Source organism: Neodiprion pinetum, chromosome 7 (genome assembly GCF_021155775.2).
Source record: "Neodiprion pinetum isolate iyNeoPine1 chromosome 7, iyNeoPine1.2, whole genome shotgun sequence".
In the NCBI taxonomy this organism is placed as follows: Eukaryota; Metazoa; Arthropoda; class Insecta; order Hymenoptera; family Diprionidae; genus Neodiprion; species Neodiprion pinetum.
Window position 1 is genome coordinate 24,610,240 of NC_060238.1, and position 24,189 is coordinate 24,634,428.

At 39.8% G+C, this 24,189-nt stretch overlaps 2 protein-coding genes across 9 annotated transcripts; one reads left to right on the forward strand and one right to left on the reverse strand.

The window, feature by feature from the left end:
• Window positions 1–5,109, reverse strand: LOC124223556 (uncharacterized). Of its 2 annotated transcripts, none has more exons than XM_069137683.1 (12): window positions 4,085–5,109; window positions 3,441–3,632; window positions 3,214–3,354; window positions 3,076–3,152; window positions 2,629–2,749; window positions 2,353–2,520; window positions 2,090–2,286; window positions 1,845–2,001; window positions 1,181–1,344; window positions 902–1,118; window positions 641–834; window positions 1–394 (listed from the first exon to the last, which is right to left on the reverse strand). In XM_069137683.1, the coding sequence occupies exons 2-12, from the start codon at window positions 3,558–3,560 to the stop codon at window positions 295–297; spliced, it is 1,656 nt and encodes a 551-aa protein (XP_068993784.1). In that variant the 5' UTR covers window positions 3,561–3,632; window positions 4,085–5,109; the 3' UTR covers window positions 1–294. The 2 variants fall into 2 exon arrangements, with proteins under 2 accessions (XP_068993784.1, XP_068993783.1); XM_069137682.1 differs by having other exon boundaries at window positions 3,854–5,109.
• LOC124223557 (Major Facilitator Superfamily Transporter 17) lies at window positions 4,358–24,097 on the forward strand. 7 transcript variants are annotated; one of them, XM_046635654.2, is made up of 12 exons: window positions 4,358–4,376; window positions 16,012–16,117; window positions 16,876–16,964; window positions 17,053–17,111; window positions 17,255–17,724; window positions 18,487–18,571; window positions 20,981–21,204; window positions 21,330–21,479; window positions 21,559–21,691; window positions 21,789–21,944; window positions 22,071–22,156; window positions 22,539–24,097. In XM_046635654.2, exons 3-12 carry the CDS (start codon window positions 16,948–16,950, stop codon window positions 22,764–22,766), a joined length of 1,608 nt encoding a protein of 535 aa, XP_046491610.1. In that variant the 5' UTR covers window positions 4,358–4,376; window positions 16,012–16,117; window positions 16,876–16,947; the 3' UTR covers window positions 22,767–24,097. The 7 variants fall into 7 exon arrangements, with proteins under 7 accessions (XP_046491610.1, XP_046491614.1, XP_046491611.1 ...); XM_046635653.2 differs by lacking the exon at window positions 4,358–4,376 and adding an exon at window positions 6,679–7,089; XM_046635651.2 differs by lacking the exon at window positions 4,358–4,376 and adding an exon at window positions 10,593–10,611.
• Window positions 24,098–24,189: the final 92 nt, after the last annotated feature.

Below are 24,189 nucleotides of genomic sequence, written 5' to 3' on the forward strand. Positions count from 1 at the left end.
GAGTAACACGAGAGAAAAAAGAGAATACCTGAAACAAGTCCCACAAAATGACTGAATCAATACAATTATTGCATATTGACAGCACAAACATATACATATATATACGCGTTTATTTTTCTTCTCACGTCTAAAGAGCTGTACAAAAAGTATAAGTTTGCAATATCGATAATATCGCATTTAAACCTGTGCCGGTGATCGTGTTTATGCTCATTGTAATCGCGTTACGTAATTACGGTGTATGGATATCATATTTCTGTTTTCATATGTCATTTCCATCGGTATCGATTGCTGCAATCACGTTGTCGAGTCGTTTACAACGTGGAGAACGCTGTCCCTCAGAATACCGTATTCCCTCAGAGAAACACCAAGCTGTTCCAATCTCTTAGGCGCGTACCTGAAGACATTATCCGCGAAAATTGTTGAACTTTGATTTTTTAATTGGAGCATGGTTTCGCCCCTTTGAAGTGTTTAATGTCGGTTAAAGAAAAAAAAAAAGAAAAAATACGTGTCGCTTAGTTTTTAGCCTACTACAACATATTACAAAAGAAATCAAATCGGGGATATCGACCTGGGACACCTTCCTTATGAACATCAAGGCTCATTTCCTTCACTAATCTAACTATGAACGTCCGATTCTCACCCGCTTACGACGACTTTGTATCCTCGCAGCCGAGTTTTGGCATGACAAGTGTCAAGGAGTTGGTAAAGCCTGGCGACAGTATCGTCGGGGCACAAATGGACAAGGTAGAAAGTGCTTCCGTTCAAAGACCTGATCTTCAATCTCATTTCGTCGGGTTTTCCAGTCGGTTCGTTTACCTGGTGAAGCAGCGGGGCCTGCGAGATATGCGAAGCAAAGACAACAGCAAATTCAGCAAATTACAAAGCTCGCTATCGACTTTACCAAGCCTTTTCTCTCCAGTGTTGCGGACTTGGTTGCTCGAGGTTTCCTGACGCCGTTGCCGAGGCTCGCGTAATCGAACACCTTCGAAGCTGACGCGTTCTGACTCCCGGACGGAGTCCTGAGGTTCGATAGCGAGGAAAGCCTCGGTCGTTTCCCAGGCAAACTCGCCGACCTTGAACGCGACCTTCCGTCGTAGCTGCGAGAGCTTTCGAGGCGACTGGAGGACGGGAGAATGAAAGGAATCGCCTAATCACGTCGGATAACAATCGGATAAATTACCTCGGTGACATCCGGTCGGTGGATCGGTCTGTCGAACTGTGATGACTGGTTCTACTTCCGCTTGCGAGTCTCGGAGATCCGAAACCAAAGCGGTTCTCGAACTTGAGCCCTCTTTCTCGCAACGAAATGTGGTACTCGGCGTCTTTTGTCGCCATGTCACGCTTCTGCGGATCATCGACGTTATTCAAAGTCTTAATTTCGCTTGTCTTCCGAATTAAGGGGTTCTACCCAATCAGGATTTTGGAAAATCTTTTTTTTTTCATTTCAATTTTCTTATGTACCTACATGTATATTCAAGCATATGCACAGAAAGTTTCATGTCCATCCGACAAGTATTCTCGAAGTTGGGCGCACATTTGCAAAGACTCCCCGGAGCGTTTGAAACTTTGAACGCGTTTTTCTCGAAACTATGTTTTCAAAGCCGGTGAGCAAGATTTCGCGAAAACGGTTCAACCGATCGGTCTCAAATTTTAGCAGCTCAAAAATCAGTACTTTTACAAATAAAAAGTATCAGAATAAAGTTCAACATTACCCCAACATCTTTATAAATTGTTATATCAATAAACTGAAATATCTCTTCGTGAAAAATCCTTGAAAATTCGCTTAATTTGGGCCTCCTGACTGAGTACAACCCCTTAAGAACACCGTCAGAGGTAGAAAATACCTTTTCACTCCGCGAGCTTAGTCCAAGCTCGGCGTTAATGTGTGACTGGATGTGAGAGTCGGAACAATTGTTGTTATGAGAGGCTAGAATTTGGGACCTCAGCTGCAGTATGTCGGGTGGTGAAGGCGGTTCGGTAAAACTCTTGGACTTGATTGATCTGCAACCGCGGTCAATGACCGCGGAAAATAACGTCAAGTCGTTTGTTACATTACATGCATCTACAATCATCCACAACTATCGCCTACTTTGCGTTCATGGTCAAAAGTGGCGGAACGCTTGGTTTCAGACTGCAGTAATTCTGCCGTTGGATTCTTCCGATCGGCGCTGTTCCCTGTTTAAGGGCCATTCCATTTCCACCGGGATGAACTTTTCCCAACCGATGCCCGTGGCCCGGAAACCCGCATCCCACACCTTGGAAGGTTTCCGTTCTATGGTCCTCGACCTGTAGAATATTCCTCGCGGCTTTAAATCAACGATTTCTCGATATAGGCATGAATGGATATTTCACCTTGAACGGAACTCCGTTTGGATAGGCTTGCTGAAGTTCGGAGGGAAAGTAGCCGTCGAGAATATCGCGGATGAACGAAGCCGTAGCGACGTCTTCGTACGGTCTTAAATGCCCGTTTTGAACGACGAGACCGTTCTTGTAAAACTTGAGTGACATGCAGGAGGACGTCTTTGGAAAAGCGTAACGGATGAGGAAACGTTTGTAGACTTGGACGTATTTACCTTTCGTTTTTTTACACCATCAGGTACCGTCGACCATGTCCCAAGACGTATTCACCTTGAACGATGCTCGGCTTCCACCCTTTTCTCGCTGCACGTGAACCTCCCCTTTACCCGCCGCCAAGTTCAACTCTTCGATGTTTGCCATCAGCTGGTGGTAGCAGGTCTCCAAGTAGTTTCTGAAGCACAAACGAGCCGATCAGTTCCTTTAAACGTTTCAATTACACCATGCAAGGTTGAGGTAAGGAGAAGTATCTCGTAGGGGTTTTTGACCGGAAAATTGTCCGCCAAGAATCGCGAAATAATGGTTCAAGTTGAAGTCGCCAGATCGGCGCTGATAAGCAGTTAAGGAAACAATCCGATTGGCGCTTTGTGGATCTTTCGTTGCAACAACGCCATCCTATTTCGTCCCTCTGATTTACGGACACTTTCTACACACGGAGATGGTCCTCCTCACCCCTTCTACCCTCCATAATTTACAGGACCAGAAAGGATCAGTACTCACATCGATTTTGCCCTGGGGGAATCGGAACCGCTCTCCGAATCGCCGATCCACATCAAACCGTAGTCCCCGAGGAACTTCTGCAAGGATAAGACAGCGGTATAATCCTTGGAATGTTTTCATTGAGGACTGTTTGCGAACCTCCATTTCGTAGATCTTGTGCTCAAGCACGAGGCATCGTTTGTAAAGGTACTCGGAGTCTTCGACCTGTTTCCGTTCCCGCTGCAACTCCTTTCTATGGACGGACTCTTGGTGCTTGAACTTAGCTTCCCATTCCCTGACCTTGCGGACCACGAAGAGGTTTCGATATTCAAATTCAACAATACGAGTCCAACGAGCAACACCGTCGCACCTATTATGTATCATACCTTGCGCTTGAGGCGGCCGATTTCTTGATCCTTCTCTTTCAGCTGCTCGTCGGCCTTCGACATCAACAGATGCATTTTCTGCATCTGACTTTCCGCTAGATACAACTGCTTACCGATCATACCGACCAGGGCGCTTTCTGGTTAAGTCAGAAGTGGTTTACGATTCGAACATGATTGTTCCTTAAGGTTTAACTGCAGAGGTTCGAGATTTTTTAACTTTGCGTCACTTTGATTGTTTATAACAATGTTAGAAATCAATATAACCGGCTCGTACATTCAACGAAAAGAAAACATTCCCTGAAAATTTATTAAACAATTTATTGACAAGTGATAACTTTATCGTCTTTATTGTGGTCGATTTTTTCCGATTTTCATCTTATCGCAAAGTATTCAATATTGTCGACGAGACTAACTTTTGGTTGAGAATGTACGTCCAATACATCCTCAACCAGGCCTCCAAGAATGCTCGACGACACTCGTTAACGAGTCCGATTAATTCGCGGGTAAAAAAAAAAATCATCGCTACAGCTATTAAATCATGGAACGCGGTGCCGGTGAAAACAGTGCAAATTGATAAACTGGGCCGAAGCGAACGCAAAGACGGAACACCGTTATCACCAATCGTAAAGTACACACAGCTTTACCTCTTTCCATTTTACGATTATTCGCAGACTGCGCGACGATTTGCGAGGGTGAATTTTCCGCCGATTTAATCGCGTTCACCGGCTGTTTTTTCGCATCGAAATCGGAGGCTGACAATCTGCACCTGATACTCGATATCATCGAGCCGACCTCGTCCTCGCTTATCACATCATTCGACCTTCCGGCTGTTTTTACGGTACTCGACGAGGGTTTCGCCTTGATCAATGAACGAGGGTGACGACAATCCGGCGAACCGTTTCCATTCGCCTTTTGAACATCGTCGGGATCCTCGAGGTAAGACAATGCCGACGTCACTTTGTTCAGCCTGAACGACACAACGATCCGTCGATTTTTCGCTTATCAAAATCTCCGACAGTGCGATATGACCGGGCATAATTACTTGTTGACGCTGTTACGACGAGACACGGGAACCGGATGTTTGGATTGTTTTTTTCGGTGCGGTGACGGAAGGTTCTGATGGCTCATGGTGTGGGCGAGGTGGATACCTTTGACGAGGCAGCCTGACCACAACATTTATAACCTTTTTCCTTTTTTTTTTTTCCTATTTTCAAAACTTAGCGACATTTATGCGTTACGCGTTACGATCCATGTATTTTTACGGTGTTACGGATAATGGACATTAGTGAGAAGCTGACTGACTGGTTAAGGTTGTAGGGCCGAAACTGTTGAACGGAAAACAAAATCGAGTTGTTGAAATCGACGTTGATAGCTTCCTTCGGAGCGGATGTATAATCGTTAGCGAATCTCCGCAACACTCGCGAAATTAAATTGAGTGATTTGTTTTTTTCTTTCTGTCTTTCTTTTTTTTTTCACGACGTATCGTCAAGGCTGCAGAACACCAGGAAATGACGCACGGGAAGATTGTCTACGGCACAATAGACTACTCGCGTGATCGATAAAGTCATGGACAGGGCACGTGGCCGGATCAATCATATGCAAAACGTTTTACGACTTTGTTAAATATTGGCAATTTATCAACGACTCGTCGATGTTGTAACGAAGGAAAAGAAGTTACGAAATCGGATTGTTGTTGTATGACACGGGAAGAGAATAACGAGATTAATGCGATATGATTGCGGATTCTTACGCAATAATTATAACATTCACGATACACGGATCGTGTATTTTTCATTCTTTTTCCTGCCGAGAGCTAATTGCAAAATGCTAATTAAATTACGGGTTAAAGAATTCTCGATGCAATTATTGCGCAATCGGTAGGTTAAGGTAGGAAATGGCAGAATATTGCGATTTTTATGGAAAATCGTATCGTCAATTTTACGGAAATGACAGTGAATTTATTGCTCCTGAGGAATTCATCGATTAAAATCTGAGTTCTGCAACCGGCGCTGTCATATCCGGTTCCAAAATGGCGACCACTCAACGCAAGGAACGAGGAATGACAATTATAATTATCAGTTGCGTTTTCGATTGTGATATTATCTCAAATTTTTCGTCGATGACCATGCACACAAGCAAAATTGCATACACCATAGTTTGCCAAAGTTTGAAACGATTCGATCACTCTGGGAGGGAAAAAGCTCAAGTACCACGATTCTGTACCTCTTTTGGCAGGAAAATAAATTAAACAAATAGGCTAACGAAATTAAGTTGATTAGTGGAAAACGGTGATAAAGTACTGGAAAAAATAATCACCAAGTGTATAAAGAAAATTGTAGGATGGGTAAAATAAAAAAATTTCCAAAAAATCAGGCAACTCGGATTGAATTAACAAAAACTTTCCAAATACCGCGATCTTCTTCGATCACGGTTTAACAACTAGTTTAGAATTGAAATCACTGGATAAAATTCTTGACCTTTTAAGGCATACGTTTTTTCTTGCAGTCATATTCGAAAGGTGGTTGATTTAAAAAATCGGGTCGGATTTGAGAAAGTTTCAAAATTCGAAGTGTCCGATCTCATACGAGCGAATAGGATCAATTTTTATATTTTCAGTTCGTCGTATTGGATCCGCTATTTCGAATTTTGAAATTTTGACGTCGGATTCGTTTCCAGCGACCCCAAAAAACCCATGATTACCGATTCTCACTTTTCCAGTCCCCGTCACCTTCCCACAATCCCATTTATTTTATAAAAACCAGCATTTTCAACAATGTTTATTTACGGAACGATCATGATACTTCTGAAACCATCGTCATTGACATCTTAGAAGTCCGATCGTGCAAAAAAAAAAAAAATAAAAAAATACAGCGATACCCAAAAACTGAATATAAATCTCGAATAACCGATTAAAAAAAAGTTGTCTTATTGTACAACGTATACGAGTCGCTGTACATCAAAGGGTCAACACGTTAAACGATAACTCGTTCTTGCATGAAAACGAATCGACGGCATACCGTCTTTGAGAATTCCTGCGTTCCTGCTGGCATCTTCTACGAAGGTGTGTACGGTACCTATAACCTCGTTAGGGCGGCAAACGTGACGTGAAAAAAGTCCCTAGATTCCGTTGACGTCCGACCGAGAGATCGATTCGAGCAGGTAGGTCAGACGCTTTGACCGGCGCAGGCCTTTCGTCGAGTCGCATTGATCGCGGTTCCGTCTCGGCACGTCGGGTCACGTGACATCAGTTCGCGTGCGAAGCCTCGTGCCGTCGCAAGCACCGCGAGTTTCCCAACGTCGACGAGCGTCGTCAGCCTTTCGTCGTCTCGTCGAGTCCGCGCCGTCACGTCTCGCTCGCATTGCGTCAGGTTGCGTTAGTCGCGTAAAGCAAACGCGACTTTTGCACCACCGCAACGCCCGGTTTAATTCCGCACGTGTCGAGCTGCTCAAAATCCGACGTACGCCAGGCGTCCGGACATCGGCGCCAGTCGAGGGGCCCCATTTTCACCCCATTCAGCCCGGAAGACCGGGCCCAAATCGGATGATACCGAGGTCTGACATGCACCCTGGTCGTGCAGTTGACAACGCCGCCGGACCAGATCGACAAGAGTTTTGGCGAACGTAGGAACTGAGGGGAGTTAGGATCGAGGTGAGTCAGTGCCCAGCGATGCTCCCAGGATTTCTAATCGTCACGAAATGGGCTCTGTATTCATTTGCTCATTGTCAGTGGGCCCATTTTTTTTTTTTTTTTATTTTGTTATTGCAATAATCTTACATGTACACTTACACATATACCATGTTACGAGATGAAAAAGAGAGACGAAACGGGCCTTAAAACATCCGTCGATGCGAGCTTTAATCCACGGGTTCAATTCTCTGTAATACAGTAGCTCTTTATCCGCGGGTTTTTAAATTTCACCGGTCATGCTTTGACTCGCGTTTTTATTGGAGCATAGACAAAGAGCTGTTGTAACATATGGGGCAGAATGCTGACCAACCGATGATATACAATCAGCCGCTTGTAATTGCGAGACACTCGGTATCTGCAACGCTAAAATTCACATCCTCCTTTCACGTGTCTCATTTACAGTCGCAAAATTCGTACGTACGTATGTACGCAACGATTGTTTCTAGAAACTATTATTGTATACCGTATTTATACTCTCCTCTAAACCTTTGCTCGCATTTCCTTGTAGTATAGTATTGACGCAGATTGCTCTCTTTTTTGGTCGAATAGTTCCATAACGGTAACGAATTGATGGAATCAGTTTGAACTTCTAAAACGCACGTCGTTTTTGCAGTAGGTATTCTTATCCTTGATTCTACATCCTCCTATAATTCCTTATTCGGTCATAGTCTTCCTATCGCTTCGTTAAGAGAACGACAAACTCAAAGATCTTCCAAGCCTCGAGTTTTCGTGTCTGGCGGCTTCCGGCTTACACTACTAGATTCATTGTAGCCGCGCCGCGTGGTCTGACTAGTAGTAATAATCCGTACTATTCGGCCCCGCCTTGTTTCAATGCGGACACTGCGGATTCGGTAAAGTATTTTAATTATTTTCCAAATAAGGCGATTATTCCGCGACGTTGAAACAAATTTTCGGCACGAACCGGTGACTTTGGCTCGTTTCAAAATTCAAGAAATATGGAAATTTTCATGCCAAATTGTTGATGTCGGTATGCTTTTATTTCATTTGAAAAAAACTCGAGACGTCGCGAATGAAATTTCACTGGTTTGAAAAATTACTTGGTGAGAAAAAAGTTTACTGTAATTTCTTCTTTACGAACAACACGCTTCGTCAATCGAACTCAACACTCGTACCTTGAACCGTATTTCATGTATCGTAACGTGTTTAAAAATTTTAAAGAGACTCTTAATCAGTACGAACGTGATATGCGTGAGTCGAGAAACATTTATTATTTTACTTCGTACATAAAAAAAAAATTATCTTCACCTAAGCTAGAAATTTTCTCCATTTTCACAGTCAGTTGAGCGCGATGAAAAAAAATTCCCAACCATATCAGCGCCGGCTAAATTCATGGCATTAAATCATATAAATGCGATGCCCTGTAGACATTGGAATATATTTGTATACGCGTAGTGTAAATGCAAGGAATAACAACTAATACAGCTGCGAAATAATCATTGTTATATAAATGAGAGATAAATTCGTCGAAATATTATAATATCTTACATCCACGAATCGTTATCTCAATAAACACATCCTACACGAATCATTTTATTTTTTTTTTCATCTATTTCATTGCATTTACAGATGAAACATGAGAAATTAGAGTAAACATCTGTATAGTAGTGTCTCAATTTCAGTCTTCTTCTTCATCTTATTTTTCTTCTGATAACGAGTCGCTCATTTTCACCTTTGACCGTGACCGGAAAATATACAGTTCTGGTTAAAAAATAAGCAAATGAATTTTCTGACTAACAATAAAACTTGTACCAAATTTGCTTGTAACAGTATGGAAACTTAGTTTACCTTAACGCTTATATATTCGTAAATATAAAAATAAAAATTCTTTCTCCGGCGTAATACGGCTTGATTACGATCCGCGTTTTTAAAAAATCGTCGAAGCGAAACGTATAGTGCGTGCACTTGACCCTGTACCCTGAAAACGTGGGCTCTCTTCCTATCGATCAGGCAGCAACCGGCGGCGTTTAACACGAGCGTCGAATTCCTCGGCGTATAAGCAGTGAATCGAGCGCACGCGTCGCGACGCCGGCTTAATTTTCTTCCGCAGTGAATTAATATACTTGTGGAATAATTGCCGGATACGATTACCGAAGATTGCTAATTTTTCAACCCGCGAAAAGCGATGGAAAAATCGCACACGTGTCGAAGAAAAAAATTTTCGCAAAGCATACTGAGAGAAATTTTTACTTCCGGTTACCGCTCGGTCCTTAACTATTTTCATTTTTTACCACGATCGAAAAATATAGTTCTAGGTAGAAAATGAAAATTAGTTTTCTAGCCGTTACCGGAAAGTCTATCGCTCTTACTATATTTTCTTGCAACTGTTGCGAAAATTTAACGCTTGCGCAACAAAAAAATTGACGTTAAAGCCTTATTTAACTAAAAAATTTGAGTAAGCCTCGCAAACTGATTTTGCTTTGCAATAACCAAAAAAGGATCGACAATGGCGAAAAATGTTAATTCCAACAATATTCAAACAGTTTTTTTTTAACGATACCTGTTTTACTCAATTTTTCTAGTTACTGTAAAAAACGAAATTTTCCTCAGCGCGATACTTTTTCTATTTATAATATACTTTTGCAAAACTAATTCACGATGATGATTCGTTGTTTCAAATTATTATCTCTCGACCGCGTGCAGTGCGATAATATCATGCTTTAGTTCGTCAATTGATAATGATAACAGTAACGATTCTAACGCCATAAGCTATTCTAACGACGATATAATTGTTGAAGCGTGTTTAATTTGTGATACATGAAGAGAAGAGGATAATTAACAAAGTGGCTGAATCATGGGCCTAATTTAAAACCGAGCAAATGGACACGCGTTATTGTCAAGAACCATATTAATAATTAGTACGTTGTGTTATTTAACGAAACAGCATTATTCCTTATGCAGGGTTTTCAAAACTTTTATCGTCGTATAAGCACAGTTTACTGGATAAAATGAAAATAATATTGCCCAGCTGTTTCTAAGAAAAAAAAAAAACGTCACATATTACGAACCTGCTTCTCACTCGATAACGAAAAAAAAGTCAATAAACCGGTTTTTCAGAAAAATTTGAGAAAAAAGTTTATCATCATCACACATTCAATTCGATGGAATATTTTTCCTCCCCCTTGTCCACAGTCAAATCACGTGAATTTATTATACAAGTTTCAAGTTTCCGTTCTTTATTTACCTGATATGCACGTGATCGTGTAACACGATAAATAAAAACATCAAACTTGGTATGAATAAATAAATTGAAAAAAAAAAAAACAAAAAGAAACATTTCGGAGGAAGAGGAAAAAAACAGATTATTAAAGCGAACAACATACGTATGCAATAAAAAAAAAAAAAAAAAAACGTTAAACAATTCGTCACAACGTTTGCCACGACGCTCGGGAACTCGGTTGTAAAAAATAAAATTAAAGTTAAAAATGAAAAAATAACACCGGCGGTAGGTATATTATACAATCGGTAAGTTTCTCTTTTCTTTTTTTTTTTGCCCATTTGTTCGAGTGACTGGTTGATTGATTGAATAAAACGCTTACCTGTACCGTGTGATAATCTTTAAAATTTCAACGATGCGCAGAAGAAACTTGAGTTATTTTTTATGAATCTCCGTAGCGCATGAAATTAAGCATAACTGTGCGTTGAAAAAAGACGATCGTTTGAAAAAATAGGTTTTAGGGAGCAATTACAGCAATTTTTTCCTTTTACACGCTTAGTAGAAACGCCACGCGAGAACGAAAACAAATTTCTGATGTCAAAGCACGCGGTTATTATACTTAATTTATTCTCGAATAGCTGTAACGTGTCGTATATATAAGTATATTGCTAAATAACGTTTGCTGAATCATCCGATTAAAAATTTCAGCTACTGATTATTATTCGACAGTTTTCGAAACGAGACGGCGATCAATTTTGACAGTATTAAAAGTTGCGAAGATATTCTTGACGATATTTTATCAGACAATAAATTATCCCGAATGTTTTTAATACCCGTTCTGTATTGCAAATCGGAGGTAAAAATCTCAAAGGTAAAACTTGAATCTAATCAGCGCAAATGCATAGTTAAATTAAAAGTGGTTGAACACTGTGGAGCAAGCTGAAAAGTAAACGTGAGTTTCATTTTTCAAACTGATTCTTATTTTTATTTTACGGGGCAAACAAATGACCGAGAACGATTGAAATTTCGACAATACATCGCTTTTTCATTTCGTACTTTTGTTTTCTTTAACGTATTTTTATCTTGTATGATCGCAATAAATAAAAAAACTTAAGGCCACGTAGTATTCCTACCCTTACCGACCGAGCAAACTGTCTATTGTTTTTGCTTTACGGGGTAAACAAATGACCGAGAACGGTTAAAATTTCGACAATGAATCGCTGTTTCATTGAAAAATTTAAGAAAATCGTGGAAAAACGTAAAGGTAAAAATCGTCAACCGTTCAAACAATGTTAATCACACTTCGTGCGAAATGATTTTTTAATCCGTTCATCGAGCACTGCGGGGTGAGGCCACGTGTCCAAACTATCCAAGTCTCGACTCTGTGTGTACGTCCGTACCCTGCATGCGTATACGTAAATACGTGTGGGTGTAATCGATCCAAGGCCGGGTATACATATGTAATAATCCACACTACACGAGGAGTGTTACGATCGTAAACTCGTTCTCTTTCTTGCGCCGTTAATATTGTTACGTAAATATATACGAATACACACGCGCGCGGGATAAGTTGCGTTATTTTGCGTAATCTTGGCATGATGTCCGAAACGGCGAGTTTATCGGCCCCGCAAACGTAAAGTATGTATCAACGATTTCAGCAATAATTGAAGAATTCCACGGAATAAAGTTTCGATTTTTATTTCCAATCCGTTTGTAACGTCCGAATTTTCAAAATCTTACACAATTTCCTTTCATTTTTCGATCAATTTTTATAACAGATGGAAAATTTCCAACAACGTGATGAAAAAGATATTCTTCTCTCGAGTATATCAAAGTTACCGTATAAAATTAATGCTATGTGTGAAAAAAATTCTACATTCAATTATCAACTATTATTCATACACGTACAATGAATTTTATTCGTCGTCCAAAATCTATCAAAGAATATTAGCGTTTGTATGGTATTTATAATCGTTGAAGTAGAACTTCCGGTTGACAAGTTTTTTTTTTCAAATATTATATACCTTGTTTTCAAATGTCTCGATTTAACTGCATCGCAAAACGCAAATCAACCAAGACAACTAAATGGGAGGGAAAATAATGGTTTCGTGAATGCGTAGAGCAACTGGTAAAGAAAATGGACAAGAGGAACATAAAGTGGCCTGTGTGAGTAAGGACGAGCGTGACCGGAAAGTATTTCAGCAGCTAAGGAATTAAACTGCGGATGTTTGTAGGAAAGTAAGAAAAGGGCTGCGTGAAAGTGAAACTTGATACAAATGAAATAAAAAAAAAAAAAGGATAAAAGAAACGTTAAAAGACAAAGTAAATGATAAAGATTGTAAAGAAATAAAATATTGAAATGGAATAATTAGTAATTTAGAGGAAATGGAAATAGTTGATAAATTTAATTCTTACTTTGTTGACAGTATTGAGAACCTAGCAGATATAAAAATATATACGTAGCAGGGATTATTGCATAGCGAAAGGAAAATCTACCGAATGTGCTCTGAAAGTTTTTACAAAAATTTAAGCAGAGAAATTGCGTAAAGTAGTTTGAAATTAGACATAATGAAACGTTTAGTAGAAGCAGAAAAAGCTAGGATCTAAAGGTGTGACAATAATACTTACAATTACATGTAAGAGAAGAGTAAAAATCAGTGATATATATATATATATATATATATATATATATATGCCAGAAGCGCTAAATTTTATGTCGATAAAAGAAATGATCGAGTAAAATAAATCTCTGCTCGTACATAAAAGTGTAAATTTTGTTGCGTCTCGTATAATATTTGCTAAATAATATAAAATTATTGCAATACGCGATTGACGATAATAATAATAATAATAATGATAAAAAAAAAAATTAGGGTTGCGTTTAGTAACTATCTAATAAGGTTTATGAACTATTATTATTGTCAAATACGTATTATTGTAATGTATGAGGAAACTTGTGTAGCTACTAAAGCTGATAAACGACTTGCATCATTATCATAGTTGCAAGGATGTGGTTACTCAACATTATGATATTTTTAATTTGTTGTTGGTTTTTTTTTTTTTTCTCTCTTTCACTGTTACAAGGTTGTCCTTTCGCAGGAACTCTGCGATAACGATTAAGCGTTTCTCCTTAATCTACGTTCGCAGAGCTGTGAATATTATAACGCCGCCGTCACTTCGCGCGGTGAAATCTAACCGCGTTTCTTTTGTAAGAACGACTCGAATCCCCGCAGGTTGTTAACATACCTACAATAAATAGTTCGTTCTGCCAAGCGTTATAACGAGCAACGACACGAATGTCCGCCGAATTTTTTTTTCCCTCCCTTTTTTTTTTTTTATTCTTTTATTATTCCTTTCTTTTTTTTTTTCAAGCTCCATCGATATACGCTGATAAGTGTACCTTATATACCGGCTCGTGTATCATTTATAAGCTTATAATTTATTCAGTCGCATGAGATTATAGGTACGCGGAGTAATGTAATTGCGGACTGCGCGCTTAATTATTTATAGTTACATGCGAAAAAATCTGATCGATGTGTAAAACTGTACGTACGACGTTTTATGCGGGTTGAGGTTGGTGTTTTTTTTTTTTTCTCTTTTTTTTCGCCGAATTCTCGACGCGATGAAACCGCCTGCGATTCAATTATTGCGCGTCTCTTAATATTGCCGCATAGCAGCGACACGATTCGAAACAATTATTTTTCACTTATTTAGAGATGATTAAACAAAGGCGCCGACTTTTCTCGTAACATCTGCATTTGTAAACTATAATGAAACGAATTGATTATATCTGCTGCTGCTAAGAGTTTGAGTTTAGATAATCTTTTTAATTCTTAATTTATTTTTATCATCATTTTTTTTATTTTTTTATTTTTTGTTTTCTTCCAATTAGATATTTTTTTTTTTTTTTTTGCAACAACTACCGTCGTTGTTACTTTTATCCCTGTTACTGACAAATCCTCGGGAAAATCCCTCGCATTCCTGACCTTTGCCTTATCAGAATATTGTTTGTACAGTTTGAAAATTAAACTGTAACACAGATATAACGAAACGTATTTGGTAAAAAAAAAAAAAAAACTGGGGAAAACCTTGGTACAATTTATCGTTTTGATTTTGGAATATGGATAAGAATTTTTGGCAAAACAGCGAATGTTTCTTTTTTTCGCACCGCGAAAATCGAGCGAGACACCATTAACGTGATGAATAATTTTCAGAGCGATTATTTGTCGGCGATAAACGGTCGACGACGTTTGTATACCTATCTATAAACTTTTGAAAACGTGTCGGTAAACTCGCAGGAAACCGCCGGCTTGAGTTTGACGAAAATTGATCACCCGGAGTCAAGCGATTGACCCCCATAACACTTCTCTGATTCCCTTCCATGATGCCTAACGTGGAAAGTTTATGGACGTGTAACACGCGCAGTAAAAAAAAAACTGGAAAAAAGAAAAACGAAAAAAAAAAAAAAAACGTGATGCGTCTACGTATAAATAATTAATCAATGCTCTCGCGGTCGTGGTCGAAAACAGCGGGCGAGTGATTATCTTCGGGTGTGTAGTTGGGCGGTAAATTTATATCAGTTTCGGCGTCAAACAGGGACGATTTTTATTCCAGGCCCGAACTTGTTGCTCTGCGAATACGAAATGCAAAGTTTGATCGTTCGGAGGAATTTTAGATGAGGAAATGAGTTCTTCGAAGCTTGTGAATATCACGATTATGTTGAATTCTCAATAAACGACCAGCCGGAGAGATAAAATTTATGAAAAGGTTCGATGTTTGGCAAACCAACCTTTTTAAGGGGTCGTGCTAGTGTAACGATAAAAAATTTTTTTTTACGTCAAGTCAAAGATCATTAGTGAAGAAGGAAAAATAAATTTTTAAACATTTACTTTTATTTCTATTCTTTTTTAACTGTTTACTCGTAACGCGGTTTTTCAAAACGTTATAAACTGTCGGGATGAAAAGTTTTCAAGCTATCCGTCTCAAATTTGGACACAATCTTCTTCGCTACATTCTTTATCAAGCAACAAGGTGAAAAATAAAAAAAAAAAAAATACTCCGCAGCAAGATAGCGGCTTTCATACCGATTAATAATCTTTTGCGAATTTTTGTTTTTTTCGTATAACATTTACGGTCACAAATGTGTACATAGCGAGGACTCATTTTTCTCCCAAGATATTTTCAACCGTTAAGAAAAAGATGTGAAAAAAGAAATAAATAAATAAATAAAAACAAACGATAAAGAAAATTTCATTTCTATTCTTCGCGATTGCTTCGATTTGACATTAAAAAAGAATAAGTCTGATTAGCGTATATTGATCGTGTAAAAAAATAAAAACATTACTAAAATCAGCCATTTTATATTCGTTACACCAGCACGATCCCTTAACGTGCAGTCCTCAATTAGCAGCGACATCATCGAGAAGCCCTTCGAATTTTTTTTTTTTCATACGTTAGCACGCTTCATGGTCCGAGGAACGGTGATAGGCGAGTAATTGAACCGCGTCTTGCGAACGAGAGAGAAAGAGAGAGTGAGAGAGAGAGAGAGAGAGAGAGAATGAGGAGGGGGGTAAAATCGCAGAGCAAGCTGGCCTCGTGGCCCGCCGGTCCTCGCGCGAGAACTCAGTTTCGGTATAGCTTTCATCGACGTCGGAATAAAACCATTTCTCACGAGATCGCGATTCCTGATCTTGGACTCGTTGTTACAGTGCCGAATCCGACCACCTTCCTCGAAAACTCGACCTCATTGCCTAGTCCTTCAATCCGGTATCCGTAGCTGCGAACAGGGAATGCTCATCAATCATCCCGACATCGGTAAGTCCGAATCACGATTGGATGGAACGAAAGTAAAGACGAGCAAACATCTTGACTGTAATTCGTTTCTTTGTGCTTTGGTTCGCGTCAAGTATAACGAGGGGATGAAGTCAGGGTGAAGAAATGACCTTGGCGCATGACGAAGGCGGAAGAACGTGAACTTTAAGTCAAGTCAAGTCGAGCATTCGTGTTCAAAAAGTGTTTCTGTGCGGGATCTTATCGAGGCAGAATTCATGGAACATCAATATTGACGGTTAAACGCAATTTCATGATCGAATAGTGCCCAAGTTGAGTTAATGAAATTCCCTACCGATTGGTGATACCTATATTTTGAAACGGCAACACTGTCGGAACGAATGAAAAAAGAACACCGTCCAAGCCATGTCAAATTCGGAATTAGCATCAGCTTCTTGCCGTTGGTGTCAAGAGACCAGTTTTGCGTATGCCACGTCAGGATTCTAGAACGAATATATTATGTGTAATAATTATTCACGCTGTATAGTAACGCGGTGAAGTTCGATGTATCCATTTACACCGGTACCTACTATGCGTCTATATCCGACACGCTGAGTTGCAAAATTATCATCGGACACGCTAGTCGTTTGTATATTTGCATAGCAGTGATTACGCGAATTACTCAGTGTAGGCGCATTCCACTGGTCACAAAATTTCGGTACACCTTGAACACTTCTCTCTTTGGAACGCATCGAACCTTTCAGGAGTAATTTAACATTCAACGTGTTCCGTACCTGTTACAGCGTCTGAAGTGATAACCGAGTATCCGGTCCCGAATTCGGTCAAAAACTGGATGCGCCAAGGCCAAAGACATCATGGAGAATCCTCAGAGGTGAGAAGTTTGGAAAAAATAATAATCACAAAGCTGCGTGCGCGAGCAGGAGATTTTGGATTGTAAGACGTTTTATCATCCGTTTCAGATACCGCGACACCACCATCTACAAACAGCCATCGCCGTGCAGTCTGCGAAAGCTTGCGGGTGAGCAAATAAAGTGACGTTACAAAAACCGAGTGTGAATTGCGGTTTCGGAGAGGATTTGGCCGACCGAATCACCCAGGAAACTATAAAAGAACGCGATACCGCTTCCAACCACTTTCCATCGCTCTTTTCTATCCCCGCAGACATAGTTCCGGCCAGGGTCGTGCTCTACATGTTGTCCTTCTCCGGTTTCCTGGTCTCCTTCATGATGAGGATGGACATAAACCTGACCATGGTCGCCATGGCGAAGCCCGTACCTCCGCCGGCTAGCGCTGACGGCAACGAAACATCTCCGGGGAAACCCGTCGCCCATTGCTACGTCGCCCAGAACACGACGTGGTCGGAGGAGAACACGACGGTTGTTCCACCACCGGAGGAGCTCGGGGAATTCGACTGGAGTCCTGCCATCCAGTCGGCGATAGTCGGATCGTTTTACTGGTGCTACATCCTATCCCAGATAGTCGGGGGGGTGCTCACCCAGTACTTTGGTACCAAGACCGTCTTTGGTGGGTCGCAACTGCTCACAGCTATCTGTAGTTTCCTCATGCCGACCGCAGCTGACATTCATTACGGGGCGATGATCGCCCTGAGGAGCATTCAGGGGGCGGCAAGTGTAAGACCATGCGTTTCATCCTTTCTTAAAGTCTGGTCTTAGGGTACTTGTGGGGTTGAGCCTGGTCGGGAGGCGGAAGAAAATGGAATTTTTCAAGGATCTTTCACCAAGACACGTTTCAATTTATTATTATGGAAATTTATACACGCATTGGGGTGACGTTGACCTTCATTCCCATATTCTTTATATGTTAAAGCAACGATTTTTAAAGCACCTCTAAAAAAAGGCGTCTCGCGTCTCGCAAGGTGAGCAAGAAACGAAAAAACAAGAAAAATTTAGTCGACGCGAGGTATTGTCTGGTCTTTGATCGAAGGAACGAGTAAAGTATTAATCTTTAACAAAACGGCGGCGTTTCGGAAAAAAATTTGGACTTTCCATAAAAATTTTCGCCTTAATTTCTTTATGAAATAGAAAATAATTATCGGTGAGAAAAAACCTTCGATCAAGGACTGAAAAATATATTCATAAAGCTCCACTAAAAATTTGAGACCGATCGGTGGAACCGTTTCCAAAAAATCTTGCTCGCCGATATTGAAAAGAGAGTTTTGAGAAAAACGGGTTCAAAGTTTCCAAAGCACTTTGCACATATCCGCGTAACTTGGATAATATTTGTCGGATCGACGTGAAATTTTCTGTCAATATACTTGAATATATACACTACACTACGAAAGTAAAATTAAATAAAATCGATTTTCGCACAATCCCGACTAGGTATAAACCCTGAAGACAAATTTCAACTTAATATTACGCGTCTTTGTTCAGGGCTTGACGTGGCCGGCGATGTACGCCATAGTCGGACACTGGATACCACCGGCAGAGCGATCTAGGTTCATGTCATCCTTCCAAGGTAAGCGATGAAGTCACCCTGAAATAAAGGATTCGAGAAAAACTAAAGACATGTTTTCTTTCTATGTTACAGTGAAACTTCCATACACTTTCATTACCACATTATCTCAACCTTACACATACGTTACATACATTGTATTACATGCGATCTGATTGCTAAATCCTTGAGCACGGAAATAACTCTTAATTATCACCAATTGTTCGCATATATTATACCATACGTATACGTATATACAAACTTATATCATCATGTTAATTATCGTAAACTTTCGATTTTAGTTTCCAAAAAACACACCCATTGTTCCCATTCAGTTTCAGAGTCTTGCAACGAAAATGCCGGTTATCATCGATATAAAAAATAGTCAATATTTCCTCCAAATTTTTCGCAAACTGACCGATTTCAATTACTCGTATCGAATGTACATATTTATACATATATATCCGGAAAGTGATAACTCGCAGCTTCGATGTCTCGGCAATCACTGAACCCTCCCAACATTTGTTTCATAATGTCGTACCTGTTTCCGAATGACTTGATCGAAAGAGGTGAAATGGCGATGAGGAATTAATCATGAATCTTGTTGAAATTGGTTTAGCTCGGCAGTTCCGTTTTCATTCTCGGGACCGCGGGGTATACTCAACAGCGACCGCTCAACAGCATGAGAATGGCCGAGTATACTTCCAGCCTGGCTGAATCAGCCGGACCCAACGATCAGTTTTATATCCATACCTTATATACACACACACACACACACACATGTATATATATATATATATTATATTGTATCGTATTAACGTGAGAAGAGCAACGCTCTTCGTAAATCCAAACCATACGCCGGTCATAGCTGCTGTATATTATGTACCTTATTTGTACTTGGGTGGTGTAGTTTTTCGAATCAATGATATTGCATGTAACGTGCGAATGGTTAACTTCTCTCTTACGTCCGTCATTCGTCGTTGCGATTCGACGGACGAATAATAGCTATCGGTTAATTAGCATACAGCTGTTGGAGAGTTTGCTTTATAATTCATTCGATGATGTCACGAGTCACGACTTTAGTCCGCCTCGATTTGACTATACCTTTCAAGTTGTCGGTACCGTCGGTTTTTTCTTGATTTTATTCTAGTCTATATGTCGTGTCGTACACTGAGAAAAATTTCATTCGTTACAGTGACTAGAAAAATTGAGTAAAGCAAGTATCGTTAAAAAAAAAAAAAAAAAAAAAACTGTTTGAATATTGTTGGAATTACGAAAAACGAGGTACGCCTAACAATTTTACGCTATCGGCGATTCTTTTTTGGGAGTTGGAACGGAAAATCAGTTTGTAAGGCTTACTCTACTTTTTTAGTTTGGTAAGGCCTCAACACCTATCGTCGACTGAAGGGGTCGTGATCCCGCGGCACATTTAAAACTACCAGCAAGCTATGTATGATTTTTGGAAAACTTTTGCTGGAAAAGGAACATGTGCTTGGATCAAGGGCCTTTCGGAGGACAATGGTGTGAATTGAAAATAGTTCCAGCTGGAAAAGATACGGGGCAGTCGTGGGCACGATTATGGGAACTGGTTTAGGGAATCTGTTGAATTGCTTCTTTGCTATTCACGATCTTTGTACGGGATAAAACATTCATTACTCTGCATACCAAGGACGTGATCCTAGAAAATGGTAGGAACCTGAGTTTTTGGGGCATAGTGCCTTCAGGAACTTTTGATCTACTGGCAATAGGCTACTAGAATCAGGTGGTTTCAAAGAGTTTCGCTGAAAGCCAGTTTCCATAAGGGTTCCCGCGGGGTCCTTTTTCTTCTTTTCATTTTACTTCGTCCGCAAAGAGTTTTGTTAAAAATATCGTCGAGAAACACGTTATTGTTTCGATATCCTTATTTGCGTTACGCAACGCGAATCTACATCTGCACAATGATGTGTTAATGGAAAGGTGCAAAGGTGGTTGTGATGATTGATTTGCCAATGTGAACGTGGTATATTATACATATATATATATATATACATACATGTGTGTGCGCGCGTGCGTGTGTGTGTGCGTATATATGTATTACACATATACACACGTATGTATTTAAACAAAGTACCAGTTTTCAGGTTGATCGGATTTCCTTTTTTGTTTCAGTATAATATCGTTTTTCCAGGTATAGAAGTTTCATTGTCCTACCATAATAGCTCCGCCATAACGACAACCTCATCCTCTCTCATACTAAATCGCCACTTGAAATCGCTTTACAGAGTAAACGAGTTCCGGACTTGAGAGCCGCGTTTCCTGTAACGAGAAAAAAGTCACGGATCGTGTGATACGAGATTGCCGCACCCCATTCGACAAGCGTCATGTTTCAGCTTCTCCTTCAAAACTACGTATCGGGGTGAGCTAACGCCTAAAATTTAGATGATCTATATTCAGGGTTCAGCATCGGCATCGGGCTCACATATCCACTCTGCGGTTTTCTCATCCACCACTTCGGATGGCGAGTCGTCTTCTATACCACCGGCAGTATCGGTGCTGGATGGTGTGTCTTATGGTACTTCTTTGCCTTTGACACTCCCGCCTGTCATCCAAGGATATCGCCTCAAGAACTACGATACATCGAGGGATGCGTTGGTGAACAAGTTGTTGGTGGAAACGAGGTGACTATTTCAACGACACTTCGATCCTCATCGTCTAATGCTTCGCAAATTCATCCCAATACGAAAGAAACCCAACAAACTTGACTCGAGAAACGCTTGTGTAACACCTTGGTCTTGAATTCTAGGGAATGCCGGTTCCCTGGAGAGCGATTCTGACCTCGTGGCCGGCTTGGGCTATCGGGATAACGACCTTCGGCAGGATATGGGTCCACTACGTCTTCATAATCCCGGGTCCGGTGTACATGAAGAGCGTCCACGGATTCGACATACAGACGGTGAGTTTACGGGAGAATTTCATGATATTGCCGGTGCGTTGATCCTTGTGCGATTTTCACACCAGTCGTGTGATTACAGAACGGTATTCTCTCCGGTGTTCCGTTCCTGCTGAGCTATCTGGCTTCCGTTGCGTTTTGCTACCTCGCCGACGTCCTCGTCACGCGACAAATACTCTCGCTGTTGAACGTTCGGAGGATATTCACTGCCGTTGGTGAGTAGTCGATGATCTCGTGATCAGCGTCGCGCGTGATCGATTTCTCACGCGCATCGATCGCGACACTAACCGGGAACCGTTTCTCACTTACCAGCGCAAGTTGTTCCTGGAATACTTTTGCTGCTGGTTGGATATCTGGGATGCAATATCGTCCTTGTTTTATTCGTCTGGTTCGTCGCTGTGACGCTTATCACAGCCGCTTATGCCGGTGCCATGGCGAACATCGTTGACATCGCGCCAAATCTCGCCGGTAGGTTGTCTCTCCTATTTTATCACTCCTTTGGCAGTCCATTTTTAATTCTTAACTCACTGCGACTCGTCGACTGAATTTTGATTCGTTGTTTTTTATTTTTTATTTCTTTAATTTTTTTCTCAGGTCCAGTTCTCGCCTTTGCACAAACTATTCACATGTCGGCGAGTTTCTTGTCGCCGATAGTAGCCGGCGTTATGACCAAGGACAGCGTGAGTATTGGATTCGGTTCATCCAGCGACACTTTTTGTATTTCGATGGTCGAAAAAGACGATTCTTCGCGAAGACACGTTACAATTTATTGTTATAAAAATTTATATACGTATTAGAGTAACGTTGAACTTTGTTCTGATAGTTTTATTTTTTTTTGTAAAATCAATGATTTTTAAAGCACCTCTAAAAAGGCGTCTTGCGGTGAGCAAGATATCTATGGACTGTATCGTCCGAAATGATAAAAACAAAAAAGATTTAATTGACACGAGATATTGTCTGGTCTTTGATCGAAGGAATAGGCAGAGTATTAATTTTTAACAAAACGGCGGCGTTTCAAAAAAAAAAAAAAAAAAAAAATTTGTATTTTCTGCATACCTCCAGCAATCTCTCGACGCATGGAGGAAAGTCTTCGGTGTCGCGGTCTGCGTTTCCAGCGGAACCTACGTCGTATATCAAATATTCGGCACCGCTGATATCCAGGCCTGGAATTATCCTGATCAAAAATATCCACAATCCGTCAGAGAGGACTCGCAACCTTTGAGGGAATCGCCCCAGAAGGACGGTAAAATCGTTCCGAAACGATCCGGCTCGTCTCAGGTACAAGCCTAAATTTATTACTGTACATATAATATATATATATACATAATATTAAATGTATAGAATTTACAATGTTCACCTGCAAGCGTTTCAAAATATTGCATATAACCTCTCTCGTGTATCCTGCATAATTTTGTTTTTTCACAATTTGCTATATTCCGTCTCGGTCATTCCGTAAGTAGAATACTTCGAGTCAGAAAATACGAGCAACGACGAACAGAACAGTTATATGCGTAAATCTTTGTCGCAAAAAAAAAAAAAAAAAAAAACAAAAATATTCTTCCACCCTTCAAATAATTTTTTCACACTGTTTCTATGAAATTCACGAATTACGCGTATAATGTAATGTGAAACACAAACGCATCGGTGATGTGCACATACGTAGTATATAATTACAATACATTGTAACGTACCTATGGGATGAAGCGGAAGAAAATCGAGGGGGGAAAAAAAACAGCAAAAAAGCAGCAAAAAAAAAAAAAAAATACAAAAATTTATTGTAATTACAAAGTTGATCATGTTCATTTGTATAATATTGAGAATAACTATTTTTAGAAAGAAGTATAAATGATCTCTCAGGTATGGTTATATTGTGTGTATATAATAATAATAATAATAATAATAATAATGATGATGATAATAATGATCGCTCGTGTGATACTATTTGCTCATCGGATTTAAACTATTATAAAAGAAAAAAAAATTAAAAATATTAAAGAAAAGTGTAACAATAACGATGTAGTAGCATTGATGGTAATATTGTGAAAATGAGGAATATATGCGGATACTTGCTATTTGAAAAATTTGTGCATACAGTTCAATTGAAATCACATCGTATAAATATAGTTATAAAATAAAGGGTAAGTTCGATGTGCAAGCAGTCCGCGAATCATAAAAATAACGGTAACGACAGTAACGTGACAGAAAAATTATTGATACAATAATAATATAAATAATAGCAATCTCGGAGGATGGAGTTGATTCATATACATATATATATATATATATATGTATATGCATTTGCAGTTTTGATTATGTCATCCATTCAAGTACAATTATCGCTTATTGTAGAATTTAGTTCTTACGTATCATTGCGCGAAACCTATGAGGCAAGAATCACGTTCATGGATGTTTATCGGTGATTACAACGAAACAAGAAGAAAAAAAAGATGGAAAAAAAGATAATAGCTAGCACGTATTCCTCATTTGCTGTTCTCCTAGACCAAATTATGTAATTCCAATTGAAGCTCGATCGGATGAAGATCGAAAACAAAGAAAAAAAAAAAAAACTATGGTCTAGTTTACGCAGATTTATAGATATTTTTGTTTCGAACAACATCAAATCCTCGGTTTCGTTGAAAGGGCTTTGCAAAATTTGATGCTTATATTAATGAACGAAAGTTTCGCACTTTAATTAAAACTTCGGACCGTCAAA

Bases quoted from the DNA above. Each gene is read 5' to 3' on its own strand.
- LOC124223557 (XM_046635654.2), top strand. The intron at 21,692-21,788 runs GTGAGTAGTCGA...CTCACTTACCAG, and splicing joins GAGGATATTCACTGCCGTTG to CGCAAGTTGTTCCTGGAATA. The intron at 21,945-22,070 runs GTAGGTTGTCTC...TTTTTTTCTCAG, and splicing joins CATCGCGCCAAATCTCGCCG to GTCCAGTTCTCGCCTTTGCA.
- LOC124223556 (XM_069137683.1), bottom strand. From the start codon at position 3,560: ATGATCGGTAAGCAGTTGTATCTAGCGGAAAGTCAGATGCAGAAAATG. The intron at 2,750-3,075 runs GTGAGTACTGAT...TTTGTGCTTCAG, and splicing joins TCCCCCAGGGCAAAATCGAT to AAACTACTTGGAGACCTGCT. The intron at 395-640 runs GTGAGAATCGGA...TAATGTCTTCAG, and splicing joins TACAAAGTCGTCGTAAGCGG to GTACGCGCCTAAGAGATTGG.